Consider the following 22,414-nt stretch of genomic DNA (forward strand, 5'->3'; position numbering starts at 1 on the left):
GCATAGAACTTACCCCACCTTAACTCTACACAAGCCCGGTGTATTATGCTTCAGTATTCTGTTTGAATTCTGTGCATTTTTTTTTTCTTTTTTCTCTTGGTACTGGCTTTTTCAAACTGCACTTAATTGTTTTGATTGTGAGGATTGAGTGACAACAGTTATGCAGCAAACAGTCCACATTATAGAGTGAGTTTCAGAAATTGATATACACAAAAGGAATAGTTAATTCTCATATCCAGACAGTAATTAAAGTAAACTGTAGATGAACATGGTACCAGTATTTTTCTTGAACTACTGAGAAACAGAAAAAAAAAAGAACTTTGTGAGAATGAAAAAATAAATTCAGTTTCAGTACTGTGTGACTACATCCGAAGACACCAACATTCTAGAAAGTCTCCTGATTTTTTTTTTTTTTTTTGTTCGTATTTAATCCCTCAATGCAGGTCCCTACTTGCAGCATTTACATGAGTGTGATACCAAGAAACATGTGCACTCACAACCCAACTTCAATCAAATATGATATTCTTCTAGAGTTCGATGGAAACAAACAAAGAGAGAGGGACATGCAATGACCAAGACACGAATAAAGGAGGTCTGATTTACATGTGGGATACGAGACAACACAACTCTAGGAAAATATCACATCCCTTTACTGCTAAAAATTCATGACAATCAGTCACGAATTGAGAGATTCTTGTCTGTAACACCAGCAGTCATTTGAGCTTTTCTTCAAAATCTTGACGCCTAATTTGTGTTTCTCCTTTTTACGTTTTGCGTACATTTACTATAAAGATGTTTAAGCGTTTCTTTGTCAAAGGCAAAGAATGTTCCATGCTCTTCTAGTTTGTCGGCGACTTCATTTGCATTTAATGTTCAATGGGCCTGACGACATTCAAAGCCCAGAACGGCGATACCCAAAACATGCCAAATATTAACATTCCCTTGAAAAGGCGCCTTAATATTAAAGTGCATCGCGTAGCAAATCTCCGGTTATCCGCAGTTGTGTACAAAGCAGAGTAGAATCTACCAAATCATGACCGCCATGAAAACACATCATGTCACCTTTCCAGTGCGCCTGGCGATTACCAACCCTACACACTTTTGTGTGCTGTGGCGTTCACCAGACGCACAATATTTGTGAGACAGGTACTTGCATAGTATTTCACCTTTTCATCAGCTACAAACATGTGCAGTGTAGAAAGCCCTCTGTATTTACAATGCCACCATTCATGTCAAGTTTCTGAAAGAACTCATTCTGTTCAACCCTCTAAAAAGATGAAGCTGTTGCTGATGAGGTTATGAAGTGAACGGGAAAAAAAAAAAGAGGTGATCATATGACATTCTTCTTGAAGTCCCAAAAATGTATCGAAATACTTTTTTAAAGAACAGAACAACACAAAAATAAGGCTTGTACAAATTCATTTGAGGTCTATCTTGCATTCTATCGTACTTCCTTCAAGATGACATCAAGTTTTACCCTCCATCTACATTGAGTTTCATCGCATCATCTACAAAGTAACGGATGGTGCTAGTCTGTGCCTGCAGACTAAACACCTTATGGTATGTTTTCCCAACACTAAGTTACACCCGCACACATGGTATATTGTCTCTTTTTTTTTCTTGCCACAAAAATAAGACAAACAAAAGGAAAGAAATAAATATATCAGGTCCCAGGGAATATGTGTGTACACGGAGGGAGATGCCCCACCTTCTGAGTAAATGATTTAAGTTTCTGTGTATTAAATAACCTGCCTCTCATTTTGCGTTCTTGTCTGTGCTACCCTCTGAGACACACGTTTCATACATGCACTGGCCCACCCCCAACCCACATTTTGGCTGTATTTTAGTATTTCATCCACTTTTCGCACTGCAATGGGCTAATCAGCACATGTCTGATATACGTACAAGTTTGATTTTCATTGGTGTATGCATGCGCATGGGCACACTTTCCAGTCGGCTTTCTAGTGCTGATTTCATGGGCTGAAGTAAGCTTCTGTTTGCTCCACACAAAATTTATAATCTTCCTTCAAACCTTTCAGCATATGAGCCGAAATCCCCCTACCCCCTCCATTTATTGCAGATATCATGGAGGAATACGTCTAACTATTCCTTTCATCTAAAATGAGTCTTTAATGTATATATGTGTTTGTATACACACAGGCATATTTCTATGTGTGTAGTTTTCAAAGTACATGAAAATTTGACAGACGTGATCACCTCCATTAAAATACCTACACAGGACAATGATATCCTCTGAGTTCAGTATTTCCCAACTCATCGAAAGTTCCAATATCATAAACGTCTGTGAAAACAAAATTGAGTGTGATCATTTGTGCACTCCCAGCTTGAATAGCCATTGTTTCCATTGTATGTTGCTGATATTTCCCATTGTGTTGCAGATTGCAAGAGGCTATTGTGTAATTGTATCAATGAATGAAAGAAAAACAAGAAAATCATCACTATGTAAAAATAGAACACCACTTCCTGGAATCATGAGGATACTGTCGGAATGGACTCTTACACGCATACCACTGCTCAATCTCATCAAGTTTGTGTTCAGCTTTCCTTGAGCCCTCTTCCTCTCTTCTTGGAGGAGTCCACTGGGAGAGTCAGCGGGGGACCTGCAAATGACACACACACCCATACGCGCACACTCACACACACCTTGCCTTGACTGGAGACATCGCCTCAGCTGATCCGTTTCATCTTAGATACACCTTGGAATGAACTCTACACACACAGAACACTTGTCCCTGAACACTCACTGCTGCTGTTGCACCTTTCCAAGGGTCTCGGGGGCCACTGCTGGCTGCTGTTGCTGTTGCTGCTGTTGTTGCTGTTGCTGTTGGAGACGTTCCTTCTCTGCTGCTTCCTGGTTGGCCTTGACAGGGTCAGACCACCGTCTCTTGGGTGGTCGCATCAGCTTCATGTGGGCCATTTCCTTCTCGGGGACAATGTTGAAGTTCTTGTCGATGCCATGGTCTGGACTCTCATACTGACCTGTGGAGGTATGCACCGGCTGCTGTTCCATTGCCTGACTGGGTGAGGTGGAGGTGTGGCCACTGCCACCACCGCTGCTGGGAGGGAGTCCCTGTACGACAGGTGTGGTCCCTCCTCTGTGGTGCTCACTTGGTCCATGCTTCGGTACCTTCTCCTCCAGACGACGGCGTTTCAGCTCGGGACTAGACAGGCCCTGCATCTGCACCTTGCCATGCTGCTGTTGCAGCTGTCGGTCGACTTCTGGTTCCTCCCTTGACCCAGGTTTGCTGTTCTCTATGACAGTCAGCGAGACGCACACATCGCCCACCGCCAGTGTGTGGCACTGCAGGCCATAACTCTTCTGGGAAAGTTCGGGGCGGACAGATGACCATCCTTGGCCAAACACAAAGAATGGGTGCTCGTACGGAGCCTCAACAGTTACCTGCGAGGAAAGAGGTTAACAAAAGGGGTGCAAAATGGACACAATGCCAGAAAGTAGCATCACTACATCTATTCATGCCTAGAGATTAACCCGTTGAGGACGAGTCCCAACTATAATCAGCTAGTGTCTATGGAAAATGTGTGTTGTATCAAAATCAAACCGTCCTCAACGGGCTAAGACTTAATAAATTCCTTTATATCACTGTGGTGAAATTGTTCATCCAATTCTCCACTGTGTAATGCCAAAGACAGGCAAAACATTCAACATTGTAAAACTTGGAGAGCTTGCTACACCTTTCATTCTAGCATGGAGAAATCTCCTGCTGTCTTTGTGTGAAGATATCTAAAACATTGAGAAGAAAGTATTGATTGAATATCGCTCATTTCTTTGATGGTGTTTGGCGCCATTTATGATTCCCTTTTCAAACCAACAATACACAGAAAAAGCTGTAATCAGTTTAGAGCAATCACATGAAATCTTCAAAATTTAATAATCTCCTGAAACTGTCACAAAACGCTCCTCACAGCTTGCAATATCATCTATCCATGAATGTGTACTAACTTTTTTGGAGATGAGGAATTTGAAACCAGTAAACGGCGAAGTGCCCAGAAAAACTTCTGCCGACTGAAAGTTTCTAAAACGACTCAACATCTAAGTAGCATGACGCCACAGCTTCGTGATGGTAATGGGAAGCTATTTGCCTGCTCTCATCACTGTATAACAAGCGCAATTTTTCCCTCTCTGATACGAGTATCACAAAGAGCTCTAGAAAGGAAGGGCCTAGTCATCAGTCTCTGATGACTCACACAGTGTCTGCAATTTTGTCAGAAGAAGCGCATAGATAGCACATTATGGTCTAATGATCAGCTCTCCACATGTGAAGCAGATACCTTCTCAAGAGACTGGAAGGTGAAATAGAGAGCATGAAATCCCATTTGAGGGTGGCAGGTAGCTCTTTGGGCATTAGAAACTTGGCTGCTCACAACACTAATATGTGACCCATCATCACAGAAAGTATGACTAACACTGACTGATCTTATTTCACTTTCTGATTATGGTAGTATTATATATTTCACGTTTCAACACCATTTGGTGACGTACATCTTGAATACAGAGGGTCAACCCAAATAATCACAATAATATGCCCTTAAGAAACAGAAAAGTTTCAGTTTTAAAACATACACATCCAGACTCTGAAATTTGCACAGGTGATATTAAAGGAAAGTCAGTTATTGATTGTGAACATATGTCAAATTTTAATATTTTCCACCCAAAATGCTTACCAGGGAGCTCTGCTTCACTCTGCTTTCAAGAGTGCAGCAGGAAATATATAAATTTTCTAATGTGTCAAACAGGAGAAGGCACAAGGTAAAACTTTTTTCCGGCTCAAAAGATCTTTTATTTACTGAGTGACAATTGATTCTAATTTCTCTTGGAACTCATTAAAACTTCCAACATTCTAAGTTGCTCCTCAGCAATCTACTGACAGCATGCTATTTCCAGAATTTAATACCAAATAAAGTGCTGGTATCTGAGGATATAACCATAGAGGAAAAAAATACTTGTTTACTATCTAATACTACTTAAAAGTAAAGGGTAGACTGCAAGGTTTGCTTTTCCCTGACTTCATCTATCATCCCATCATGAACAGGGAATGTTTTTCTCTGCTGGAAGGAGTATCTGCATCAAGTTACACCATCTTGTTAGACATTCTATAGAATGTGCCTATATCCATGGCCAGACAAATTCTAATAGCTTTTGTTTGTTGTTATTTTTGTCTTTATGAAATAGAGGCCTATGGGCCAAGGGTAGGGTATTTCTATGCATATGATTACCACATTTTGTGTCGTCAATATCTCAACAATGACATTACGGAATAACATGACATTTTCAGTCAAGATGTCTCATAACAATATCTAGCCACAATAAGGTTTTCATGACAGTAACATATCTATGACGTCATCTAGGCGCCATTTTGTGATTTTCGGACCTTGTCACATGATCGATCATAACTTCATAACTAGATATCATTTCTGTATCATTTTCGGTGGACATAAAGTTCAGGTCACGCTCTATCTTACATTTTAACGCTAGTTACCCAGGTCATCATTACGCGCGCGTTTGCGCGCGTCAAAATTTTAAAAGGCTCAAAACGACTTCCCAATGGGAAATCTCGAAGTTTCAGACAATTTTAAGCGTTTCAAACATTTTCTCGCGTGCGCGTCCGTCCGCGCAATTTCGCGCGCAGAGGGCGTAACTAACATGAAAATGCAATTTTTTTGACCGATTTGGATTTCTGATACTTTGAGTAACAATATTCATTGATTTCCGATCGATTTTGACCTATAACAAAGGAATGCACTGGCGTCAAAGTTGAAATTCCGCGCGCGCGTCTTTCTGCAAATATAGTGAAAAAACATGTCTTTGTTTATTTCGCCATAGCTCTTTAAATCGTCCATTGACCCTATATTTCTCTTGCATATTACAAAAGCATATGAATTGGAAATAACGTTTCAAGTACCGATATTGCCAGGAAAACTCATGACGTCATCATATCATCATCTGAAATCAAAAAAGTGGAATTAATTTTTTTGAGGTACTGTTTCTGACATTCATTTGCTCGTATCTCTATTGTTTAAGCTTAATATTACCCCAAATTCAGATATGTTTTGCTTTGAACATTTGCCTTTCAAGTCCATGTCATGGTTTTGAAATTTGATGACGTCATCATACTTTAAATTGTGATTAAAAGTAAAGACACAAAATCGGACAAGTTTACGTGTTATGTCTATGGGAGGTGATTTTTTTAAAAACCATGCATTGACTTGACAACGTTTAAGCACCTTTATCTCAGCTGATTTTGCTCCATTTCGTCTGAAACTTTAGTATGTTGTAGCTGAGACAATAAGCTGCAGTAATCATGCATTTTATTCTTTGAAATCTTCTCATCAGATTGACAGTTTTGCAGTTTAAAACTGAAAATGAAAATGGAATGTGGACAAAACGATTCCTCATGTATCTTTTCACATACATAAGTTTACTTTCCCCATTATTTTCTCGTCGAGACGTATGGCCGAGTGGATAAAGGCGACGTCTCAGAGACTTGAGGTTGCGGGTTCGAACCCCACAAGATCACGAAACAAAATACTTAGCTATTTTACTTTTTTTTCTTCAATTTTGTATTACATATTCGTCCATGTAGAAATCACATTCGTATATAAACGCACCTATACACACACACAGACACACACACACGCCATATCCCTCTTTTTTGTGTGTTGGAGACCACATTGCTTCGACTGCAGCAAAATTTTGCAGGTTGACTTTGTCAAACCGATCATAGTATGTAATGACGACGACTGAGGTGTTGTACTTTGAACAATTGTCTTTCAAGACGATGTCATTGTTTTGTAATTTGATGACGTCATTACACTGAAAATTGTGATTAAAGGCAAGGTATCAAAACCAGCCGATTATAGGTTTGATGTCTGCGGGACGTATTTTTCCCAAGTTGCCAGAAATGGCATAGCGACCTCAGTCGTTATAAGGCCGCTTTTCCGTCTAGCAATGCAATAGATGTTCACACGGCCACGTTAGTTGAGTGGGCATTGACTTTCCCCCTGTTACATCTATACATCGTTGTTGTTTTTTTTTTGTCTTACCATTTCCGTGGATGACCCGTGGCCGAGTGGTTACAGAAACGGTTTCGCATGCACGCTCAATATAACTTCAAGGTGCCTATATCACATTCTTTTCTTGTCCATCACAGATGACCGTCATCTGATGACCACAAGCGTATCACCTAACTCGTCCTCAATGTGACGAGTTTTCATGTCTCGTTACTTATTATCATGGCAATGACACAAATTGCAGCCATAATCGCATTTCATATTACACAAATAGGGCATGCTCTATGATGCACTATACTGGATTGTAGAATGACAATTTATACTAAATTATCCCGAGTTCTGTTTTGTTTCCCCGAGGCCACAGGCCGAGGTGAATAGAACTGCACGAGGGATGATTTAGTATTTGGAGTTCTATGGTCCAGTACTGGTGCATCAATAGAACATGCCCCAATTGTTGTAGTAAATAGGTCCCTCAATCTACATGTACGTGTATTTTCTGTAGGTCTATGCCCTAAATCTAACATTAGACTCACCATACTGATTTCTTGTATGCAGAGTTAACCGTAACCTTGTTTACGTACAGCTAGCACAGCCACGTATGCGTACTGCAGAGCAGACTTGCGTATGATAAACTGCTACTTTTTGCGTCCAGTGCTCTACGCGCGCATGCGTTGAATGCTTGGCCTTGTCCTAGTACATCCCTTGCTGTGCAAGTCTCTGCGTAAATAAAGCATAGGCGCGCTATAAGCGTTCTGTAGAGTGGCATGACCGTCTACTATACTGAAGTTTTTCCACAATCACATGATGCAACCTAACCAATCACAACACAAATTTTACTCTACTTATTTACTATAACCTCAAAGGTACCTGAAATGTACTAAGAGAACACTCATTGGTCAGTCTATCAGATCTGGAACGAGTCACTGTGACTATTCCGGACCGCAGACCAACACGGCCAAACCTACCTGTGCCTTGTGCTCGCCGACCAGAAATCCAATAAGGGCCAAGCCTCGATGGGGTTCCTCATCGATGCGCAACACCGTGCTGGAGTCAATCTTGAGGCCGTCGGTGTTGCCAGCGCTCTGGACAAAGTCATCCGTGGTCAGGTCCTCCACACGCTTGAGCACGGAGTTGGCCAGCTGGATGATGGAGCCACGGGTGAAGTAGGACGGGAGAGTGTTGGTGGACTGGTGGTGGTGTGGCTGCTGGTGGTGATGGTGGTGGTGGTGGTGGCCACTGCCTGAAATTGAGGAGGAGGAGGAGGAGGAGGAGGAGGAGGAAGAGGAGGAAGGAGATAGCTTCTGGTGCCTGCCGTGGTGATGGTGGTGGTGGTGATGGTGGTGTGACTGGCCACTGGGAGAGGTCTGTGTGGTGTCTGTATGAGTGGAGGGGTAATGAAGATGGCCTTCTGCACCCCCTGGAGTGACCTCACTTGGACGCATTGAACCCTGACCTGGATTTGGAGAGAGCATGTACACATCAAAAGGCATGACAATATTTGTCCAAGTACACAGCAACACTTAAAGTAAAACGAGTTGAAATACAAGAAATGTGCATCATAATTATCATTATTCAAGTGATCCTCATTTTAATACACAATTGCTAGTTTTTGCTTAAAATTTTTACTGAACTTTTGTTTCTGTTTCCCCACTCTAATATCATTTCTTCTTTTTTTCTTCTTCTTTTCAAGCTACAAGGTGTTTCTTGTGAGGAGTCATTGGGAAAGGCACTGAATTTCTCGACCTTTTCCTTATGTGTGATTATATGTGTGCAAGCGTGTGTGAGTCGTCAAATATGTCATGATATTCACTATCAAGTTTCTTCCTCTTTTCACTGTATGGTGTACATTTTGTTTATTTTTGTTTTGTTTTGTTTTTTGTTTTTGTTTTTTTTAAGCTTTCTTATGTGTTTGTGGTTTTCTGGTAATGGGTCCACAGCTACCAGAAAATGCACAAGAACAGCAGAGGACTGAGTCAGGACTGACTGAAAACCTGGCCATGACACATCATGATTATTAAACTGACTGAACTACCCTGGGATGCCCAGCAGCCATACTGTACGTAAGCCCTGTGCCGGTGATTCTAAAATAAAAGAGAAGTATAACGCAACATGATCTTCGTCTTTGTATCAGTGAATCTGGGTTATGAAACAATGGGGGGGAAGGATGGGAGGAGGCACAATATGTGAAGGCCATTGTATTTTCATCATTTTTTTTTAATGGAACAAAGTCTGTAAATTCATACTCCAAAATAAAGCCCCCTCATCAGTTCTGCATCATTATTACCACTTTATAATAGATTTCATGACTGTTTCTAAGATACCACCAAGGACTCTGAATCCACAGTGCAGGTAGGCAGTTTGCAAGCTAGATAATACACCAGTCATGAATTACCAGGTTATACAAACTCATTTGGAATAATATTTCCAAATGCAGAACTGCTGTTATGGTTTGTTTCAGCAGAAAAGAAACAAAAAATATGTGATTGCTTTCCCTACACGTTTGTCAATGTTGCCTCTGATGAAGATTCTGCTCGGATCAAAAGCTCAGGCCCCTTTTTACTCCACAATAAAAAGAGAAAATAAATGAATAAATAAATACTGGTAAGATAAGGTGAAGATATTGTTGTCATTATGTAATGTATGCACCATATGCTTCATGATACTTTTATTTTCCTAAATTTCATGTGTGGACTGATATTCACAAAATAAACAACATGCCAAAATATAGTTTCCCAAAACATAAATGCCATGCCCTTCACCTCTACAGTGGGAAATTGCTAACTTTGCTCTTTCATTGGGGACGCTGCATATTTCTCATTATGTTGCTGAAGTTCTTGAATTCAAATTTCACCAGTCACCAACATGCCTCGCATGTGAAAATTTTCACACTATCATCCACGCAAAACATATGGCGCAAACCGATACCATATACAGCAGTTTCTCGAGAGTGATTGACGACCGAACCAACATGGAGTACATTTCTTCTCTGCGTGATTCACTTGGCTTTTGTTGCTGCAGCTGTGAGCATTGTTTTAATATTTTCATGAGATTCACCACACAGATATGGAACCAAAGACTACCAGTACATTTTGGAGCAGGGTCTTATTCTCGTCTCTGCGCCCATGATGTCAAGAGAACTTGGCAGGACTCGCAACGCAGCTAATGTGGGGGGAGGGGGGAAAAAGACAATGTGGCCTGTAGTGTGATGACTGGTTACCAGTGACATTTTCCACCCAGTCCTAGGGAAATGACACAAGTCACCGGGGCTGGAAAAGTCACAGGAATTGACTGCCATTGTTTTGTTTTGAAATGCAATGACGTCAGCACAGAGAAGTAAAGGACTGGACTGGGCCTTGTCTTTCGGCTAATCCACAAACTGGTAAAAATGCTGGGAATGTACCCATATCGAGGTAATTTGACAACAAATGTGATAGAAAATGCAAAACTGACAAAGAAGAAATAAAAAAGTTAATGAGGGACTGGGTCTTTTCTTTCACCTGATCCCAAAACTTGTAAAAATGCTGGGGATGTACCCATACCTACAATAAATTTGAGGCAAATTGAAAGAAATGAGACAGAAAGTGCAAAATTGACAAAGAAAAAATACAAACTAATGAGGGACTGGGCCCTGTCTATCTGCTTACCCACAAACCTGAAGTTGTAAAAGTTTGGGGGATTTACCTATACTTTTGAGGTAATTTGACAAGAAACCAAATGAGAATTTATGATTAACCTCCCCCCCTCCCCCCCAAAAAAAGGAAAAAAAAAAGAAATACAAAGTGATGATTGGAGTGTTTCCTTTAAAGTTGGATTTTATCCTACCTATTTATAAAGTTATATGGAGGAATACTGATTATGGACTGGAAGAGAAAAAATCTAGGTAAATGAATACAAGTTGTACCTTCAAAACATTAAAAAAAAATTAAGGAAAGGAAAAAAAATCATTCCATCCAATTAAGTTATAAAAAAAAAAACAAAGACAGTATTTCTAACTTTTTTTTATTTTTTAGTAACTCTTACAAGCTGTTGTGAATAGCATACCTACACTGTATGCTGCTTGCAGGATACTCGATATTTAGCAATTTTAAGGGAGAGATGTACATCAGCTACAGGAACTACTTTTTTATTACATGGAATTTAAACTATCTCTATCATCATTAGAAATTAAGTTCAGTAAGGTTTTCTCTCTCACTTAAATCTAGCCCAATACAGCATCAAAATGGCACTACTGTGACAACACACACACGCATATGCCAACGTTCTGTCCTTTTGACACACCCCAGAGGTAGCAAAAGTGAGCATGAGTGAGACAATGAGAACGGGGGACTTCACTGCTTTAGACCTAATGACAATGTATAAAAGTGCACATTGATGAACTTTTTTTGTTCAGCATAAGTTATTCAACATTTTTTATTTCCTTCTTGAGTTACTGAGTGATCATGTTCTAAATTTTCGTGTATTCAATACGTCACTATACACACTTTACATACAAGTAATATTGTTCATTGCAGACTTTGCATCGACAATTGTCCCGTACTAAACAAAGTGAATAATTTTTGTTATAAAACACTGGAATGGTCTGATTATCAATCTGTACAAATTATACATGGGCAAGCATGTGTTAAAAGGAGCCCTGGGTTGAAACAAACATCCTGATTCCAGGAATTTACATGAACACAGCATACACGGTACATCCTTTCCCAATTGTTAGCCAAGGCATTACAAGCTCCACACCACACCACTAAAACTCTGATGAAAATGTGTTTCGCTACATGTTATTGCTGTTTTGTAATTAATTGATTCCATTCATGAACAATGCAATCAAACTGATATTTTGTCTCCTTTCCCCAGCCCAGCATGCACTTCTCTCATCTTTGTTGAAACCTGAAGACATCTAAAATATGCCAAGGCAATATCAATGACATATCATGAAAGAAACTAAACTTGACATTACAGCTGCAGCCATGTGTGTGTGCTGCAATGCTGTTGAGCGCGAAAACACACTGGAGAAGTGAGACATCAAAACTGTGTTAGCGGGACAATGAAGGACTGGCCGCTATCACGCACTCTTGCCAGCGATCCAGGCGGTGAAAGTGACAAGCCGGCCAAGTCCCTGCTGGCAAGGACCCAATAAAATGATGACTTCCCCCTTCCAAACTTATCCATGCTCCTCTCCCTCACTCACACACTCTGTCTGTCCCTCTTGTCTTGTCAATCCAAACTAGCCATGAAACAAACCAAGTGCCATGCCGCACCGTCCCAAGAGAGTAATTTACACACATTTAGAGGAACTCAGATTCATAAACGAAGGTACCTCATTCATATAATGCCTTATAAAATGCCATAGGAACACACAGATTTCATCTTATAACCTCTCACACAGCTTTGTCCTATAAATACCCTTCCCTCAGCTCAAATTATTGACTCCGTCACTGCCACTTGTCCCTGCCACTAGTGACTCCAATGTACAACACATATACTGCATAGAACACATTTACAGTGCTCTATTTGAGAAGAGCCACATTGAAATTGGTTAAAACGAAGCGGAAAGAGAGGGCTTAGACAGTGTGTTCCTTTTCTATCTATCAGATACAGGAGACACTTTACGATAAGGCAGAACTTGGCAATTTGTGCGGGAAACAAAACAAAACCCGGCCAAGCCATTAACCATGTGGTCTCCCTTGTTTTGTTTTGATGCATTACAGAAATGTGTGCCAATTGATAAACCTTGGCTCAGTGCGATAATTTTACTCGCCAGAGACGGACTGACTGAGCGCCAAGCCAAGAGTGGGTATAACGGAGAGGATTCCCTGGATGTGTAGTAGGAAACCTGTAAGTGTACATGTCAGATTTCATTGCAGCACATATTGATTTCACTAGGTTCTCAAGCCTATGAATGTCCATCAGACTTGCTGCCAAGCAGAGTGAATCCACTTTTCCGGGCTGGTGTGTACAAACTCTTGCACAAGCCCAACCAGTCTAAAGGTTGCGTTACTTCAATGACCCACGCCCCCCCCCCCCCTTCTCCCACCTGCCCTCCATCTCTTCCAACACCTAGTTCCTCCCTCTGTCACATCTGCTTAATTGTGTACAAAGTCAAGAATACTTCCCCAACAAGGTTTTCTGTCATTTTCCACCAATATCACCATTTCTACAAACATGAATGCACACACAAAAGCACAATACATGTGTACATACACACACATCCATATACACATCAAAACATACAACAAACATAAATACATACATAAATTCACATGTACTATATTAAAGGGAATGTACAATATTGGTTGAGGTGAGGATTTAGCTTTGAATGTTTTGCGAGATATTTAAAAACCAATCTTTGAAATGTTAAAGAGCATACAATTCTTTAGGGGAACTGACATTTTCTTTGATGAAAATTGGTTTTGAAATGACTGAGATATCCAAAACTAAGGTAGACAAAGAGATCCTAATAAAAGTTGTGGCCTGCTGCATTTTTGTTAGGATTGCTTCTTTGGACATCTCAGCCAATTCAAGACCAATTTTCATCAAAGAAACTGTGAATTCCTCTTTGAACTACATATTGTTTCATATTTCACAACAGGTTTCTCATTATCTCACAAACACACACAAAAACAGTTGGAAACCTGCATCCCTATCAGAATCAAAGCTATGCCATCCCTTTAAATCAGCTAAAATAGGATTTCCTTCACTGGTGAATTGCCATGAATTATCAAAGTACAGGAAAAATGTTCTATTGTGCTGCATTTGAAAGAACTTTTCGTTCTTCTTTGTAATCCATCACCCTGTTTTAAGACGAGTTATAATTGATTATATAGTTGATTTCTATCAGAAGCCTATGGCAGCCTATGTGGTAAGGAAATTTAACATCGATCATATCTTTTGATAAAACGGGGCCCAGGTTTAAGTTATAATCCTCAACTCACAAATCTTGCACCCATGCACACAAAAATTACTGTGAAGCATTGTTTTTGCATCCTTATCATGTGTAGCACTGTATCAACATCACAATTGCCTGCAAGTACTTACCACAATGCTCAGATTACCACTTCTTGAAGTGTTCAAAACATTTGGCAATACAGTACTCTCCGCGTAATCGGGTATCGCTTAAACGGGTACTCCGTTTAATTGGGTGGTATTGTCAGAGTCAGTTCCAATGCACATTAAAATTACCGGATAATCAGGTTGCCTCTCCGCATAAACGGATAAAGAATTTTGGTGTAATCTAATTTCTTCCCCACATTTTATCGCAGATATAACACTTCAAGAAATCATGCAAGTCAAATTTTTCACGGCTAATCACATTTTCTGCTTAATTTGCAAAGAAGACCTATCATTTTGGGAGTGATTAAACATGCAAACACTTGTACACATACTGACTTGCCACACGAAAACGAGCATTACAAATGTATTTGGCACTCACTAACTGCATAGACAGACAGGGGTTGAACACACTTGCGCTCCTGCCTTGCTCCGCAACAATATTCACAATACGAGAAGTTTGCAACGAAAATCAGGCCATGCACCATGTGGCCAGCTCAATATAATTTTGCTTTTCCCCAGTCACTTCTCGAAAAGTAACCCAACGTTCTACGTGACTTGCGCACGCAAAGAGACGTGTTCATTTCGGAAAACGTCTGCGTGTTAGCGAGGAGTCTATAGTCAAACGACAAAGTGTTCTGAAGACATATTTGTCCATAAAAAAAAGAGTGTAAATTATATTTCTCTTGACTGAGCAAGTGTCAGGTATTTATAATGTGCCGTGCAAGCACAGGTGTTAAGCATACATTGTAGGTGTTTGGTGCAGTATACAATGCATGTAAATACACACTGTGTGAGTCAATTGTGAATGAGACGTGTTCTTCTGTTAATCGGGTACTCCGCTTAATCGGGTAAGAAATGCTCTGCCCGAGCCTACCCGATTATGCGGAGAGTACTGTACCATTCTTCATACTAACTACAGTATGTGCATCTACAAATATATGTGACATGTGGGTGCTTTGGAAATGGTCCAAGTGAAATGATAATATTCCACTAACTCTCTAGCTTGTGAACTGGGAACGATGAACTACAATGTACACATGTGCACCTCTTCAGTTCTTAAGATGTATCTGTGTCATGTGCATGATATAAAAATTGTTCATCACAGACACTTGGAAAATCAAAAACGATGAAAGAGCAGTGTGCAATGTTGAAAATGTTGCGCAATACCAGATGCAATCACCGCCCACATGGTTTCGGTCTCAGTTGCCACAGTGAGCTATGGCATCCAAAAATAACCACACCACAGCAGTATGTTTAAACTGCTATGTCTTCAAAAGAATTATACAATGTGTAGCTAGGAGACTGGCTCTGAAAAGGAAAGCAGTTGATCTAACCTCTATAATAAAGATTGACTTTCATTTTTCAGATTTGTGTACGTGTGTGTGTGTGTGTGTGTGTGTGTGTATGTGATTGCTCAGCCTATCTCCATTGCATTCCATTTTGGTGTACATTCTAACAAGATTCATTTTGAATTTTAGGTAAAAATGCTGTTTTGTTGGTTTTATATTCAAATCTGAATTAAAATTCACTCCTCCCTCTGCATGAAAAGCAGAAGGAAGCACAGATGTAATATCAGACCAAGACAAATAGATACATCAAAATGAGGGGAATGAAAATAGATAGGCATGTTGTTTTGGTGAGAAGTCATCTTCACATGATCAACCTAATGGTAGAAATAAGTTGTTTGTGTTGGTAAGCAGTATATTGTGAACAGTATCATTGTGTCAACATGAATACATTGATATGTCATTATGTGAAGGGTCTAATGCACCAGTTTAACTCACATAGCATGTACTACTTTTAAAGTAGGGTTATGCTATGCGAGTTAAACTGGTGCATTAGAACCCTCACTCAATGTTTCATCATAAAACCAACCACTTTTTTCTCATACATTGTAAGTTTCATGCCATGCATTTTTTTCCTTTTTTGTGTGTGTGTGTTTTTTTTTTTGTTTGTTTGTTTGTTTTTTTTTTTGGGGGGGGGGGTTCTTTTAATGTCCTCTACAGGAACAAATAATAAATTTTAGAACTGAATGATCTAAGCATTTTAGCTTCCTTCTTCGACAATCCATATGGCAGGAAACTATGGGATAATCTACATAATTCAATGAAATAATAGAGTGACTACATTTTCTGATTATGCAGGACAAAATTTCCTTCCCTCCTTGAAAGTCATGCCTGGCAAAGTGCCAAAAGAGAAAACTGTCTAACAGATCATGAGATGTATGTTTTATCAGGTATTACACCAAAATCATAATTAAATGGTGTGATCTTGAGAGTTAGCACTTCATTAGATATTTTTTTTTTTTTTTTTGCTTTGTTGTTGTGTTTAGCTCTCCCTCCATGCCCCCCTTCAATAAACTTAAACGAGGTCAATCATTTTTCAGTCATTGATACTAGATTAGTCACAAGTATATTTGGCTTGGGTCCACAGAAATTGTGTCAAAAGTCGCAGATCAAAATCATATTGCATTCCATGGGGTTAATGTCCTTTTATCTGGCTGAAGACCCTTCAGCTTATCATAGCAGACCAACAATGGTGGAATGTAGATGGCATTTTACTTGTCAGTCAAAGAAATCACTGAATGAAACAACAGTGGAACTTATAGTTTACGAGGATGGTCTGAAAATGAGTAAAAACAGCCTGACCCAAAAAACAGCAACAAAACAAAATACTACAGAATGACAGCTGCTGAGGTAGTTTTGTAACCTTTTAAACCACAAAGCGTATCACGATCCCAACTTCAGTTTTTAATTTCCTCTGCTCGTTTGTTTGGATTTTTTTTTCCCTCCACAGTTATCATCTTGCCAAGTTTCTTACGATGGCCTGGTATCATAATCTGTAAACAGATCATACCCTGATACAGTTTTCATGTGCTGTGCATGGAATGAATGTCCTCTGATCCAACACCTGATTGCAAAACCAAAGCATTCTTCAAAACAAATTATTTTTCTCACCCATTCCTTTGAAGAATTAGTGTGGTGGTCCAACCTCAATATTACCCTTCTAGACCTCAAATTATTCCATGACTCTTAACATCCAATCATAATGAAAGTTCATTCACTGTACACTGTTAATTTACTCTACACTGTACTTGTAATATTCAAGTAATGAAATCTGACGGCTTTCACCTTATAGCTGTTATTCACTGCTTTTTGTTTCATTCACTGATGGTCTATTATTAAAAACATGTTTGAAAACTGTAATGAATCCACTGCCTACCCATTTATTCAAAACATAGACCAATATTCACAAAGGTAGTTTTTAAATAAGACACATACTGTTGTTTGAATTATAAAGTTCATGGACTCAAACAAGCACAAAATATGCATTGCAGAAGTGTGTTAAAGGGTGTGTACAGTTCTGGTCGAGGTGAAGATTTAGCTTTTAACGTTTTGTGAGATATTCAGAAACCACTCTATGAGATGTCAAAGAGCATGCAGTTCTAAGGGGTATCAAAAGTTTGTTCGATGAAAATCGGTTTTGAAATGGCTGAGATATCCAAAAACAAGGTGAAACAAAGAGATACTAATAAAGTTGGGGCATGTCGCCTTTTATTATTAGCACTTTTTTGGATATCTCAGCCATTTGAAAACCAATTTTCATTAAATAAACGTTGAATCCTTCTTAAAATTATATGCTCTTTCATATTTCATAAGAGGCTTTTCATTATCTCACTTCGGAATGTTCACAACATGAATCCCTACGTCAACCAGTACTGTACAGTCCCTTTAACAGCATGCCTTCAATGTTCTTGTTGGATGTCTTTTTGGTGTATGTGCTACAGTATATGTGTACATACATGTGAGCATCAAGAATGTAATCCATGGACTAGATGCAGCCCATCACGTAGAAAATCTATATTTCAGTGTTTTGGTGCTGAACTTGATATCACAATCTTTACTACAATATCCATTCTTAGTACCTACATCATAAGGTAGAATAAAGACTTCCTATTATTCGAGCCCAATTTTGGTTGCATAGTCATTAAAACCCTTTAAATAGCAAAACTGCAAAAAGACAATTGTTTGATAGAAAAAGCTGAACACTCACACACTCAATACAATCTATGCCCCAAAGTAGGCTGATTGCAGACAAAGACTTGTTGAGGGAATGACAACAACAACAACAACAACAACAAAGATTCTCACCTATGACTTGCTGTTCCCCTTCATGGTGACTTCCCGATGCTAACCCTGGGACACCAGCACTCCCCAGGCTTGAACCCTGGAACTTCACTGACGGGGTAGGCCGCACCTGGGGTGTGGGACTGAGGTGCCAGGATGACAGACCAGATGTTGACGAGGAGTACGTCGGTGAGTGGTGTCTGGGGGGAGGACCCTGGTAGGGCACGGCAGACGGCATGCCGGCCGAGATACTGGTGAGGGGCGGTAGGCTGCTTGAGGGAAATGTGTAGATGTTCGTGCTGCTCGTGTTTGACGCAATGGGCATGGGCTTGGAGATTGGGTTGGACAATGCCTGGGGCTTGGCGCCGATGTTGATACCGATGGTCGGCGGCGGGAGCTCCACACGGATGGTCCCCTCTGTGGTGGCGACCATAGCCTGGCCTGGTACCGAGCCGCAGTAGAAGGTGTTGGGGAGCAGAGCCAGCTGCACGTGCCGTGATGAGTCAGCATCGCTGCCACCCAGTACCTGCTTGAGGTGAAGGTTATGCAGCATCACAACTCAGGTGAAATAATCATCAGTGGCTACATCACTTCTTGCAAATTGTAAATCAACTGTTACTGATAAAATAATAAAGTACACCCAGCATCATCCTAACCATGCAATTGTAGCAAAAAAACTACAACAACAATATTACGCTTCAAGCTCCTCCCTTGCATGGAGTATTACCAATGGTAGAGCCATGCATAAAATGAATGACACAATCACTGTATTCAGAGTGACAGACTGCAAACAAAAACATGACCTCAACACATCCCTTCATATACAATTACATGGCCGGGACATACCCATTAAATGAGTGACCATTGGCACAATAGGAAAATCTTGTGAGCCACATGACTCTCACTAGAACTCCAGAATGTCATGTGACATGTGAAAAACTGCAACTGTAAAAACAGTTTTCTCTGGTCGTCTTCCTGTTTTTGAACCTTGACTGTTGCTATATCTTAAGACAGAGTAGGTCTGAATGGCTTACCAGTCACAACACTAGGTCATCCCAAAGTGAAAAATAAATGGCAGGACCAAACACCTGCTAATTGTATAATCTATTCTGGGAAATCACCTTTACACTTCACTTCATACACCTGAAATCAGAGCACCAAATGGATTTCTTTTATAAATGCAGAGAATAAGAAACTAACATACATTGATGATTTCACAGACAGTAGATATGCTGTAATGTTAATATGAAATACTTGGAGGTTTATAACTGACCAATACAATCACAAAACAATAGATGTAATGTCTCTCCTTGTACATACTGTGGGATGAATGCATACAGTGTACATTGTACATTACTGCAATACCATATGACCTCACTAACTTTCATTTCTGAGTGTTTGTCCTAGCATAGAAGCTGTCATTTATACTCTTGCATATTTTAGGGTGGGGGTTACTGTATATCATCTTGGTCGAAGTTTTTAGCATGCAATCAGATGAGGGTAATATGGTAAACTGTATCATAACCATTACTACAGTACACACTCTTATGATTGTAGTTTATGTAGAGGGTTCATTTAATGCCATAGCTTCTTAATATAAATGTAAACAAAATATTATGGATTGAAAAACTCACTAATTTTTACTGTACTGTTTCAATAAAACATGAAATTTTAAAGGAAAATTTTACAAAGAAACAAGTTCTTGATAACATTAGTTCAGCACAAACAAACTTGGGGATATAATCTGAGAGTTAGAGAGTCAGTTCAGGTGTTGGTATGGTATTGAATATGATTATTGATTGATAAATAATGATATGAGAAATGATTGAAGTGACCTTGCAAAGGCCATTGTACCCACAAAGCTCACAAAAAGACAAAAAAATTAATTCCCAGTAAGTTCGAGAAAATATACACTTCGAGTCAACACTTCTGATTTCAAACTTACAAGTATATTTTTGGGAAGAACAATCCTGTTTACTCTAATCTCAAGTTTGGAAGCATAAATCTATGTGAAAGTGATAGTTTTTAGAATTAAGTTTTTTTTGTTGATACTCTTTTAGTTCAATGCCATGTTTCTTCTGTACGATATGTTTTTGCACATTTTCTTTATAAAATGACAAGTGCAATAATACACAAGTACTTTGCACAAGCTTTGTAAAACAGTCAGTAGTACCCTCTTTTTTCAAAGTAACATTATGGGGGGGTATTTTCTATTATTTCATGATTCTTACATCATCTTGAAGCTTAGAATCTCTTCTTTCAAAATCTATACTACACGAAAAAATCTTATCAAGAAACTTCTGTGCTGGTTTGTGATGCAAATTTGCATGACAGCGGCAATTTGCTCGAGGAACATTTTGTGAACCATGTCAAGTGACCAAACATTTAAAGAGCAATGGCTTTCTGACATTTCTTTGATTTTGATCAAATTTTACTGATGTTGGTGTTTCTGTTCCCTTGCCTACGTGAGTCACAAATTCATTCTTAAGGTACATTCTCCTCTAATTTTGACATTTTGCGGGAACGCATCATAAACTTTGTCTGTACATAAACAATATACCTTTGAGGTTGGCATGTGCATGGGCTTATTTGGAGATGGACCCTTGGAGTCTGGTCGTTCACCATGGTCCTGGATGGCTACTCTGTAGGATCCCGCATTGGAAACCTGCTGGAATGGTGACACCCTTGCCTCCGGGATGCTTCGATGAATCTGAGCCGAAGGAGACAACTGGGACATCTCTGCCAGTCTTCGGCTCTCCAGGATCTGTTGTTCTCGCTCACGAACCTCATTCAAGAGTCTCGTGGATGGGTAGTGCTTTTCTGGGCTGGCTCTTCCACGCTCATCCCCAGGTTTTTCTGTGTGAGATCCTGCTGGTGACACTAGGGCACTACTAGGTAGGATTCCTGTCAGGACGTGGGGAGCGACAGCTGTGGGTAAGTATCCCCCTTCAGGGAACATCCCCTTGGAGGTTGGGACAACTCCAGCCATCATCGGTGAGAGAGGGGTGTAACCTGCAGGGATGTAGCCACCCTGGAAATAGGGTGGAGTCGGAATGAGGTGACCCTGCAGGTGCTGTTGTGCCTGATTTCCCATGCTAGCGAGCATTGCCGAGTAGGACTCGATACCATGGTATGGTCTGGGATTGGAGCTACTGTGCAGATTGGAGTAGGCTGCAGCAGGGGCCGTGAACGCGCTGGGGTAAGGTGCAAACACAGCTGTTGTTGAAGACGGATTGATGGCAACGAGGGGTGGTGCTGGCTGACCTGGGTACTGTAACATTGGCAAAGTTCCTGGGTTCAAGCCAGCCCCTGCTACAGCAGAGGTAGCTGGTACACTGGGGTAGGACCTACCCCCATCCGATGCGCCCAACGGGTTGTACAGTCCATGATGTGAGGCAGATTCTGTGGAGCTGCCCGAGGGCGCCCTTGACTCTTCTCTGTGTCGTTCTTGTGCCAACTCCCGCTGGCGGTGTTCATCCTGCATCACCGCCTCACTCGGTTTCTGGGTTTGCTTTACCTGAGGTGAGGATTCCTCGGTGGCAGCCTTGTTCGCCTCGGTCTCGTCTCCGTCTGTGTCTGATGTGTCTTCGATCGTGAACGGATGTGAGTTATGACAGTTAGATAGTTCTTTGGTGGTCGTTGGTTGAACGCTGTGATTTCTTTCGTCTGAAGTGCTAGGCTTTGCATTGTAACTACCCATTAGATGACAGCGACTCCAACAAGTAAGTGCCCATTCAAATCAAACCACTTGCTTTAAGTTCCCATCTTCCTACTTTTGGACAGCTGTCTCGTCATAGCTTGTCAAAGTGGCACAGAGCTCCAGGTTACACTGCACAGCCACAGGAATCCGGTGTTCCATCTAGATGACACCCACCTGGTAAAACAATCAACACAAGACAGCACAAAAGGCAGTTAGTTTCTCATACCTACATTGTGGTTCAGCCATAAGTTCCACTCAAACAAAAGACTTCAAATGTTTTCATGATTTGTCATGAGACAAACTCTATGAAACGATATATAACTCTGATTTTTTTTCTTCAAAGCAAGACATTTTTGTAGAGTGCTACTTCATACACACCAATAGAATGAGCAACAAGTGGAACCCAAAATTTACACAAACTGTTTGTTTCTGCAAACACAGAAAGAGTATGCATGTATCATCAGTGGCATTCTCCCGTAAACATCACTTC

At 40.3% G+C, this 22,414-nt stretch overlaps 1 protein-coding gene across 1 annotated transcript; it reads right to left on the reverse strand.

Annotated features, from left to right (window-relative positions):
- Positions 1 to 2,009: 2,009 nt before the first annotated feature.
- Positions 2,010 to 22,093, reverse strand: LOC139730868 (uncharacterized). Its single transcript, XM_071641743.1, has 4 exons — positions 20,785 to 22,093; positions 18,249 to 18,750; positions 8,016 to 8,503; positions 2,010 to 3,421 (listed from the first exon to the last, which is right to left on the reverse strand). Exons 1-4 carry the CDS (start codon positions 21,922 to 21,924, stop codon positions 2,762 to 2,764), a joined length of 2,790 nt encoding a protein of 929 aa, XP_071497844.1. The 5' UTR covers positions 21,925 to 22,093; the 3' UTR covers positions 2,010 to 2,761.
- Positions 22,094 to 22,414: the final 321 nt, after the last annotated feature.

Source organism: Diadema antillarum, unplaced genomic scaffold (assembly GCF_040938485.1).
Source record: "Diadema antillarum isolate AM-2024a unplaced genomic scaffold, OU_Dant_1.0 seq00000340_RagTag, whole genome shotgun sequence".
In the NCBI taxonomy this organism is placed as follows: Eukaryota; Metazoa; Echinodermata; class Echinoidea; order Diadematoida; family Diadematidae; genus Diadema; species Diadema antillarum.